This window comes from Sprattus sprattus (genome assembly GCF_963457725.1).
Source record: "Sprattus sprattus genome assembly, chromosome: 6".
Lineage (NCBI taxonomy): Eukaryota > Metazoa > Chordata > Actinopteri > Clupeiformes > Clupeidae > Sprattus > Sprattus sprattus.
The window spans coordinates 6141620-6152991 of record NC_137925.1 but is presented as its reverse complement, the minus strand read 5'-3'; the positions used below and the strand labels follow the sequence as shown (position 1 = coordinate 6152991).

Sequence of the window (11372 nt, the reverse complement as noted above, 5' to 3'; positions counted from 1 at the left end):
CTGAACCTTAGTTTTTTCTTCCTCGAATCTCCATGGTGGCAGTAACTTGCTGGCAAGTTCTCCAGTCTTTTAACGGTGCGCTAAATAATGATTGCCCAGCGCGTATCTGGCTTGATAAATATCACGGAAAATGCGGGGAATCACCGTGCGTTAATGTGCGCCTGGCAAAGATGCGTTCGCAAATCAATCTTAGTAAATCAGGCTCTTTAAAGGGCGGAGTAAGCACAGTTTGCCCAGCGCAGATCTGGCTTGATAAATACCAAGTAAAATGCGCAAAAACACCGTGCGTTAATTTGCGAACGCAGATTAAGAAGCGCTCGCATATTAGTAAATCAGGCCCTAAGTATGTGTGCGTGTTTGAGTGAGTGTGTGAGTAAGTTAGAGTAGGAGTTTTGTTTTTCTGCCGCTGATGCCGTTTAGGGGCCCCTGCCCCTTTAGACATTATATACCATCTAAACTTGCAAAATATGGTATAAAGATCTGGGCTGCCTGTGATGCGACTTCCTCATATGCTTGAACTTACAAGTCTACGTAGGGTAACCTGATGAGGACACCCTGAGAAAAGTCAAGGAATGAGAGTTGTCCTGGACATGGCTCAGGGACTCAGTGGACACAACATCACATGCAAAAAATGTTTTACATCTTACAAGCTGGGACAGGAGCTGACCATGGTGGGAACAATAAGGAAAAACAGGTCTGAGCTCCCACCCTAACTGCTGCCTACAAAGAACAGGCCTATCAACTCTTCTAAATGTGTGTACACGGCTGACACATCCCTGGTATCCTATGTGCCAAAGAAAGGCAAGAATGTTGTACTCATGAGTACACTGCACACGGATGGGAGCATCTCTGGCCTGGAGCATCAAACACCAGAGATCATCATGGATAATAATGCCACAAAAGCAGGAGGTGGAAAACATAGACAAGCTGGTGTCTGCCTAAAGCTGCAAAAGGAGGACCCTTCACTGGCCACTGTCGATTTTATTTTACATATTGGACATCTTGGCGTACAACGCCTTTGTCACCTGGATGGCACTAAACCCGGAGTGAAAGAGAGGGAAGCTCCAGAGGATAAGCCTTTTTCTCGAGGAACTAGGAAAGACACTGGTGAAACCTTTAAACCCTGAGAAGACAACATGTTCCAAGAATCTCAGCCTCTGCAGCCACCATCAGGAGGATTCAGGAGGACAATGCTGGTGCCCCAACCACCCATATTGAGCTATGTAAACTGGCATGTTTTCAAATTAAATTCACATAAATCAAATAGTTATGAAAACCCTTGCTTCATTTGTAAATTTGTTGAATTTTGTCCACTGATATCTTGATTATAATTGATTTTCTTGATTTTGTAAAAAAAACACACAAAAAAACGGGTAGCACTTAAATTCATAAATGTGATATAACAAATCAAAGGGCAAATATTAACCATATTTGCTGTTCATATTGGTTCTAATTGGGATGAAGTAAACATCTGTTGAGTATTTCACCCAAAAAGTAGTTTGATTGTACTGAATTAAACACCCAAAAATCGAGCGGGTCCACCAGACCCACAATACCTTCTGTGTAACAAAAAAACGAATACCATACAAGGGTTAATATGTGTGAATATGAATTCATGAATATGAACTTCTTCATACCCAGTGTCACAGGCACCCATTATAATTGTAGAAGTTAAATCGAGGAGACTATAACATTAGCTAGATAACTTATTTAGGATCTGTATTGACAAGAGGTTAAAAGCGCCCCCCCTGACCAATATAAAACAATGTTAAAACTGTGGCCAGACAGTGAACTGCAACCGGTCTGAGTTACATAGGACATTGAGACAGAGGCCCTGCTCGAAATGAGTTAAAATGCTGTTTAACGAATGACGTTCTGACAGCGGGCCATACAAACTAATAATGCTATTTCAAGAAAAACAACATGAAATTTGAGAGAAACTTGTAAAAAATGTCATGACTATTACTTTGAACAATTCATCCAAGCAAGTCCAGTAGTGGTTTGCCAAAATTACACTGAAATGAATAGGTTTATGGTATGGCTAATGAAACCTTGCGATTTCCATTATTGTTGGTCAGCTGTTGGCGCGCGCGCGCACACGGAAGAAAGTGTCCCTCATTTGGGGGTGGCTGGAGGCATCATAAAGGAGTTATGCTTAGGGTTGGGGGGGGGCTGGAGGCATCATAAAGGAGCTATGCTTAGGGTTGGGGGTGGGCTGGAGGCATCATAAAGGAGTTCTGCTTAGGGCACCAAAATGGCTAGCAGTGGCACTGTGTGTCTGTGTCTAGAGCCACTAAAAGACCGGAGTCACAAGGTGGACAAGTTTCTTCTCATCGTGTGGCATTAGACATAAACCACCCAGTGGCGGCGCCAGGGGGGGGCTAGGGGGTGCTAGAGCACCCCCTAGATTGGCCATAGCACCCCCATAGCACCCCCAAGAAAATAATGGTTTATTTAGGCCTATTATTGTTATTTAATTTCATTCTGAGTTCTTAATAAAATGTATTGTGTGATAATATTTTAATCACAAAAGAAAATAACAGATTGAAATAAACAGATTGTTCACGTAGCACGACACAGACACGTTACGCGTGAACGTGATTGTTCAATGAGTAGTAGGCTAAGTAACAGTAATCCTCGCGAGCGGTCAATTCTAAGTCAAGCGTTCACAAAATCACGAAAATGGATCGGTATTTGATCCGCAAATTTCCTCGAGTTGAATAAGATGTTCAAGAGGAAGAAAAATGCAAGAGGTGTTGGATTCTGATTCTGATGTAGAGGAAGAGGAAGAGGAACATCCTGGTCCAAGTCAACCCTTCACCTCTACTGAGGGCGCTGCTAGCCATGCTGCTAGCACCCTGGGTGACTTAAGCATGAACGCCCAGGATGGTCCGAAAAGACCAATATTACAAAAATGTTGTGGAAAGCTTGCGCTTCACTGCTTGTCAGGGGATCTCACAGCGAGGCCACATTGAAGATGAGGATTCAGCAAACAGGGGTAATGTCCGCGAGTTGCTATCTGTAATTGGAAAATTTGATAAAACCGTTCAGAAAAAGTTAGATAACAACCCGTCAAATGCAAAGTATGTGCACCATGACGTGCAGAATGAGATCAATGTAATGGCAGAAATAATTAGGAAACAATTAAGGGATGTTTTAAGCATAGTTTTGTGCGCACTTTTTGATCTCTTATTATTGTGGTTTCTATTGGTCTCATTCATGTTTTTATTGATTGTGACCTAAAATAATATAGCCTACACTTTTTGAAAGCATTTCTGACTCTTTGCCTTTTTAAGTTAATTCTATCTGATATTCTAATCTGCCGTCTTTAGTTAGAAGTGTATTGAACTTGGTATGTTTAGTTTAATTTGTCGCACATGGTAGTGGTGACCTCGTAGTCATCTGGCGCAAACTTAAATCCACACACTGAAGTAAGTGAAGTATTTGGGATTACGTTATCTATAACATGCTGCATCCATTTTGACCGTCGGAGATGAACGCAGCTTTGTGCGCGTCCGTCAGAAGTAGCCTAATGATAATAATAATACGATCGATTTGAATGACGCTTTTTATGTACCCCAAAGACTCGTTAGAGATCAAACGTCTAAACATATGTGACGATATGGTGGGGAGGTGTTGTAGTAGAGAAAAATGAGACTCATATGCTATCACCCTAAATTCATAGCACCCTCAGTAAAACGCCGAGCACCCCCATAGCACCACCAGAAAAAAATCTCTGGCGCCGCCACTGAAACCACCACTAGAAGGCTCACTAATCATGTAGAGACAGTTGTGAGTATATGGATACCTGACTTGTGACCGAACCATCAATGTCAAATCAGTGGTTTAAGTTCATTGTACTGCACCTTTTCATTAATGATGAAAAAAAAACCTGATCACAAGAGATTAAAGACTGGAATGCTACAGTCTAACTAAAGACCATTTGAAGCAGGGTTTGATTGTTTTGTTTTTTCTTACCAAATCCACATAAATAATGAAGCTCAAACAGAATGTATATTTTAGTGGACTTTTGCTTTATTGGACCTGTGGACTTTTTAGATCACCTGTGACTCACAGCAGGGTCAAACCTGCCTTGTGCTCAGGTAAATCAGCAACAGGTAAGTCTTGGGTCAGGGGTTCCACTTCAGTGACGGCACCTCCTTAGGAACCGATGAGGGAGGAGGCAGTGGAAGAAGACACCACCTGTCCATCAACAAGCTCCTCAGTCACTGTCACCACTCTGGTTCTAGTGGTGACCACTGGCACTTCTACAACTGCCGCTGACTGAATCACTGCTGACACCGCCGACGCTGAATATGAGGACGCGCTCCTGGCAGAAAGGGGAGAGACGATGTAAGAACACAAGATTAATCATCGAATTTAAGCAAATGTTTGTGTTACTCAATCTCCCAATTCAAGCTCAGTACTTACGAGATGTGACTGTGAGCGTACGCTCCACCGCCGAGGAGTCTACTGTACTCAGCGATCTCCAGCTCCAGTCTGGTCTTGATGTCGAGCAGGATTGCGTATTCGTGGCCCTGGTGCTCAAGGCCTCCGCGGAGAGCGCCAAGCTGCTCCTCCAAGCTGCTCACCTGCACCTGGAAGCTGGCCAGCATGCCAGAATAGCGGGTCTGTGTCGCAAGCAGAGTGCCTTCCATGGACGCTTTCTGAGACACAAACAGAGGAAGACAAGTCAAATAGTGTCATATTGATTGTTGATTTGAGCAATAATTATCTTGTTTCAGACATCTAGGAGTTACGTCTGTGGAAGTAAGTCTTTTTTACGTCTGTGGAAGTAAGTTTTTTTTTATCTTTGCTTATGCAGAGGTAAAGGACAGGTAGAGAAAGCTCCCCCCATAATTCACCTAGATGTCTAAAGCAATATCATTATTGCTCAATTCAACAATAACTATAATAGACAGCAAAAATAGGATTGCAACATTAATTTGAAATATTGATAATAACAGTGATGGTACTGATATTTATATTGCAGATCATTATGATTGTGGAGCAGTTGGGGTTTAGGTGCCTTGCTCAAGGGTACTTCAGCCATCTATGTTTAGTGCAAAGCGCTGTTCATTCAGTCCCTTCACTTTATTCTGCACTCACCATGCTGATGAGGCCTTGAAGCTCGATCTGGAGTGCCTGTGCAGTGGTCCTGACCGATGTGACTTCCGATGTGGACGTCTGGAGGGTGGCTGTGCTTGTCATGACTTCTTTGCTGAGCGCTTCGGTCTACAGACATTGAGAAGAAGATGCAGCAATGTTGACATATGACAAGTTGCCTTAGAGCATCTTTTGTGGTATGTTCTTGTAATTTTGAGTTAATATGAAAACTGTTAATGGCCTAACCCAATCGTGCCGCAACAACTGCTGTACTAATATTTGGGTACTACCTTTTTGTTAGTAGCTTTCCTTGTTTACTAACTCTAATACTATAAAAAGCAGACATTAGTTTTTGTCCTGATCTGGAGCAAATGTTTTCCAAGGTTAGCAGTTCTGTGGGATGGCTCATGTAGCCTACTCACCTTTGCCTGGAACCAGACCTCCAGCTCCTTTCTGTTCTTGGCAGCCACAGTCTCGTAGTGCTCACGGATGCCTGCCAGGACGACAGTGAGGTCATCCTGAGGAGCAGCGTCCACCTCCACATTTACTGTGCCGCCGATTTGTGCCCGAAGAACTAGGAGATCCTAAGGAAGACATAATAATGATGATGATGATATGTAAGGGATTATGTATAGTCCGTCTGTCAGTATCGCAAAATACATCCGTCACGATGAACAGGAACCCGACGTGCAGTGGGGCATCCCGCAGCATTTTGAGGAGCCGCATAATAATGAACTTTACACATGCACAACTTTTCATGAAAGTGTGTAGATCAAACAGCTACAAAAAGAAATAAAAACGGCAACAACAAAGACTACAGGGACATTTGAATGAGTAAATAAAAACAACAAACCTCCTGGTGGTTTTTCTTCAGGAAGGTGACCTCCTCCTGGATGCCTGTGATCTGCATGGCCAGGTCGGATTTGGAGAGGGTCAGGTCATCCAGCACCCTCCTGAGTCCAACGATGTCAGCCTCAACGGAAAGGCGCATGGCCAGCTCTGCCTCATATCTGAAATTTTAAGAAGCATTCTAAATAAACATCTCAACTGAAAAAGGACACAAAACTGTGCTAGGATGAGTGAAAGATACTGTGATAGGTTGAGTGCAGGATACTGTGCTAGGATCCTTCCTCTTTTCTGAAGTGTCTCTCTGGGGAAGCTCTTGGCTGATAACCAATTAAATCAAATGATGTTTAAAGAGTAGACAAGGACTGAAACTTACTTGACTCTGTAGTCATCAGCAGCCAGTTTGGCGTTGTCAATACCCAGCACAGCTGCTCCTTTAACACTGATGATGGCCATAATCTTAAAGTAAAAAAACAAAACAAAAACGGAAAAAGAATTTAGAACAGGCAGTGAAATGAGGCTATATACTTGTTATGGTTTTACAATCACATGAACTGTAGAATAATAAGATAGTCCATACATCTTACAAGCCATATTAGAAGTCACAGAAGAACCCTTTAATTTCTGCACTGCCACTGGGCTCCTAGCAACACTCACCTTGGCCTGGAGGTCGTTGATGGTGACCATGTAGCCAGAGAAGTCATGGGCAGCAGGGGCGATCTTAGACGCCAGAAACTGTCTGATCTTCAGCTCCAGCTCGGCGTTGGCCGTTTCCAGGCTCTGCACCTTGGCCAGGTAGGAGGCCAGACGGTCGTTCAGGTTCTGCATGGTGAATTTACCGTTGCCAATGACGGCCTCGAAAGCTCCGCCACCGCTGGCCATGCTGAAACCGCCACCGCCACCAGCAGCGAACCCGAACCCTGCGCCACCTCCACCGCCTGCTCCGAAAGCGCTGGAGATGCGAACTCCGGATCCTCCTGCACCGCCGTAGACACTACCAGCCCGCATGACGCTCAAGCGAGCTCCACCTCCGGACAGGGAGAGCCCGGACGAACCCCCGGCTGCGATGGATGATCCGGAGGACATGGACACACGGCTGGAGAAGGTTGTTGCCATCGTGAGTTGAGGCTGCTGATGCTTCTTCGAGCTGCTCAGGAGTGATGAGAAGACGGACACTGAGCCTTTTTATACAAATGCAAAAGCCGTAGGGTACACTGGCAGGTCTTCAAAAACATCCCAGCAATTCGGCCTCGGGTGTTGCAGTATTCCCGCAGGCGTTTTTAAAGGTCAGTTTGCATTAGTGAGGCATTTACAGCCAGGTTCTGCTATAATCCTTAAAACCTTTAGGCGCTCTGTACGGGATATAGCCTACGTTGTCAGAGATGAAAATGTGTTTGTCTCTGGGTTTACGATGATACTGTAACTATTAGGGCACTGGACCTTCCATCTGACACATTTAGTTTCTCTGTTTTAGCAACTTTTATACCCTCTAAATTCTGAACAAATGTATAAAACAACACCTCAAACTAAAAAAACAACACACTCAAAACACTGTAAGTGATTATCTTTCAGATACTATGTGTCATGATTGTACGTCTAGAAGCATTTATTTTCTTTCACAACATAAAACAGACTGCACCTTTACTTGTTGCTGTGAAACTTTTACGAGATTAGACCGTGATCTATTCCTAAATCAGGTGCTACAGCACATCATGGTTCCCGAGAACCTGGCGTTGGCCAGCCGCTCTGGCATAAATTGTGAAGGTAATTGCTTTTGGGTTGATGGGAAGCTTGATTTTAAACCACATGTAAATCAACTCGTAAAAAAGCTAAGAACAAAATTGGGCTTTCTCTACAGAAATAGGTGCGGTTTCACTTTCCTAGCCAGAAAACGCATTATTGAGCCTGTTTTTTATATCAGTTTTAGATTATGGTGATGTTATTTATTAGCCTGACGATGTCATACTCATAATTCTAGTCAGAATATGAGTCTGAGTCTGCTCCATTGAGCTGTGATTATGGGGCTTGTTTCAACGAACCAGGAAAGAAAATGCCTCTTCGCTCAATTGGATACCTAGAACCAATCAGAGCAACGTAGTATGACCATCTGATACATTAAACTTTTACCGGATCCCGTAGGAAGGACGCCAAAAACATCTTTTCGATCGAGAAATGCCTTAACCACGTTTCTCTGTTCCTCTTTCGAAATTAATGCGCCGTCAATGTCTGTGAGATATGCTTGATCAGGCTAGCTACAATATTCTGCAACATTCGTGTTGCACATACACAACTAACCGAGTCAATTTAGACATTAAAAAAGTTGTGTAGATAGCTTAATTCACAAAAAATATTTCCCACTAACAGGCTCACGAGCCGCGCCATCTTTGCTGGATTTCGAATCTACCTCTTGATCATCTGTCCATCATCGTATAAAGCCCGCCCGACCAGGAAAAAATTCTCCCCAGCCAGACTGAACTTCCCGACCAAATTTTTTTGTGGCCGGGGTTCAGGCTGGTATCCAGGCTAGTTATTTATGGGAATGCATCCCAAAGCGCACTGAAATCCCTGGATGCTGTAAACCATTCTGCTCTTAGTTTTATCACTGGAGACCGCTATGGCACACACCACTGTACTCTTTATAACAAGGTTGGCTGGCCAGCCCTGTCTGAAAAAAGGGATGGTCATTGGAAGATCTTGATTTACAAAACGATCATTGGGCGACTGCCACTATATCTCTCCTCACTCATTAGCTGGAATTGTAATGCCCTCAATACCCGGTCCCACAGCTGACTTTCATTATATTTGCCTCATGTTAACACTAAATTGGGGAAGACAGCTTTCTGTTATAAGGCACCCTACATTTGGAATCAGGTCCAAAAATCTTTAAGGTAATGCTCATTTATTTCACTAAGGGAATTCTTGAATCTTATGTCTGTACAACTGACTTCTTGTGTAGTGATTGAAACTGTTACTGTTAGTTGACTTAACCATAGTATTTTATTGAATCTTCAAAATTGATGTTTATGACTGTTTCCCTCGTATTACTGTATTAAGTTGTATATATATACAGTATGCATATTTATTTTTGTATGTATTTTTTGTTTTCAATGTATTAACTCTTCATTGTACCCTCGGAACCATTGCAAATGTGGGTCTTATTCCTCATTGTGTTTTCCGAGGCTTAAATAAATCAATCAATCAATCAATCAATCAATCAATGACAAGTATGTATAAGATTTCAGATTTCAAATGTCATTTTAGTCTCAGGTATTAGCGTCTGTCTCTGCCCTTGCCCTTTGTATTTTATTGAGGTATGAGGTTATAAGCCTAATCTTCTAAGTGCTGATAAGCTTCTCCTGCTTATCATTCCAGTCTAGTGGTAAGAAACACGCCTATGGTAATGCCTCACATAACAGGCTCAACTGGTAGAAAAGTTCAGGTCTCTGGGTGTCCACATTCTTGCTCTCCGTGCTTTTGCTGCTGAACAGTATGTAGTATGTTTCATTCCCACGGTTAGCGTGCAGCTTGCATGACCATTCGTATCTAAGTTAAGTGTTTGGCCACAGTTTCAGTTTGTTTATTTGCTGAAGAGGGACAGTGTACATTAATAAACATTAAAATGTAAATGCACCCAATTGTAGCCAAAAGGCTAGTTTCCATTGGCAGTCCCCCTGCCAGAGTGAAAATGGCTAAACAACTTAAAAAAGGCATTAACATATATATCAAACATAACATTGACAAAATAAAATAAAATAAAATCCCAATATATAAGTTCTACTGAACCCACTATAATGCTTAAATTTTTGGTTATTTATTAACCATGTTTTAAGATTTATTTTAAAGCTGTTAAATGAGGTTGATTCTCTAATGTTCTGTGGGAGATGGTTCCATTCCTGGGCTGACCTAACTGAGAAAACCGACCGTCCAAATACACTTTTTTTTTTTAAGGAGTCTCCTCTTGCTGCCCCTCGAGTAGCACTGGTTGCTGCTGTTCTAAACTTGACTAGGCTGCATAGTGATAGGGGGGTCAGGTTAAACAGGATTTTGAACATTAAACAGCAGTTCTTAAATGTGATCAGATTGTCCCAACTTAAAAGTCTGTACTTATGGAGGACTGAACAGTGATGGTGTGAGAGCCTGAGAGTATTTTGAGAGCCTGTTTGTAAAGAGACATGACTGGTTTAAGAGTAGTGGAGTTTGCAGTAGACCAGGTGGGTAAGCAGTAGTTAATGCGAGATAAAATCAATGAGAACATATACATTTTAGCAGCCTCAGTGGACATGTGATTTCTAAGATGCCTAAAGTTGGCCAAGGTGAATTTAATTTTTTTGCAAATTTGTCTTACGTCTTATGTTTTTTTGATTAAGTTTGAAGTAAGTTGATTATCAATCAAGATACCAAGATATTTGTATTCCTTCACAATCTTGATTCTTTGATCAGAAATAAACACATCGGGTTCAGTGTGAGACTTGCTGGTTTTAGAAAAAAACATAGCAACGGTTTTGGAATTGTTAAGCTGAAGACAACTTTTGTTTAACCAGTCAGAAACATCAACCATGACCTTTGTAAGCCTAGCAGCGACCTCTACGTTATTCTTACCCCACCCAAAGATCACAGTGTCGTCTGCGTACATCAGAACCTCACAATCTTGGCAAACAGATGGCAGATCGTTAATGTAAAGACTGAATGTAATGTAAAGACTGATAAGTATGATTTATGGGTGAGTTGCATAATTCCACATAAACACATACCCCTCTCTCTCTCTCTCACACACAACTCAAGCCTTCCATATAGTCACTGACACCTCAGTCTATCTCTCTCTCCTCTCTCTCTCTCTCTCTCTCTCTCTCTCTCTCTCTCTCTCTCTCTCTCTCTCACACACACACACACACACACACACACACACTACAGCCTTCCAACATAATCACATACATCTCACTCTCTCTCTCTCTCACACACACACACACACGCTAACACAATTACAGCCTTTCATATAGTCACAAACACCTCACTCACTGTCTCACACCAACCACCTAAAATCTTTATCATCATCACATATATACACTCACACACACACCTCACAACAGCTTCCCACATGATAAACACATACTGGCCTCTTTCTCTCTCTCACACACACACACACACACAACTACAGCCTTCCACATAATAACATACATCTCTCTCTCTCTCACACACACACACAGACACGTTATCACAATTACAGCCTTTCATATAGTCACATTGAAAGGATATCGATTTATCCTAATTAACGGAGACTCAGTCAAGTGAAAAATGGAAGGTCAAATAATCCAGGCTTTATTCTTTACTCTATTGCGCCATAGAGGAGAGAGACAAGACTAAGTTTCGCTAACAAGTAGGTCCACCTTGGCTAATCTCACTGACTGACTGGTCTGAAATTC

General features: G+C 42.4%; 1 protein-coding gene across 1 annotated transcript; it reads right to left on the bottom strand.

The window, feature by feature from the left end:
* Positions 1–4161: 4161 nt before the first annotated feature.
* On the bottom strand, positions 4162–7068 carry LOC308366792 (keratin, type I cytoskeletal 50 kDa-like; the record flags this gene model as incomplete). The annotated part of the gene is made up of 7 exons (XM_080840546.1): positions 4162–4330; positions 4432–4667; positions 5110–5235; positions 5529–5690; positions 5960–6116; positions 6329–6411; positions 6610–7068. The coding sequence occupies 7 exons, from the start codon at positions 7066–7068 to the stop codon at positions 4162–4164; spliced, it is 1392 nt and encodes a 463-aa protein (XP_080696672.1).
* Between the last annotated feature and the right edge of the window lie 4304 nt (positions 7069–11372).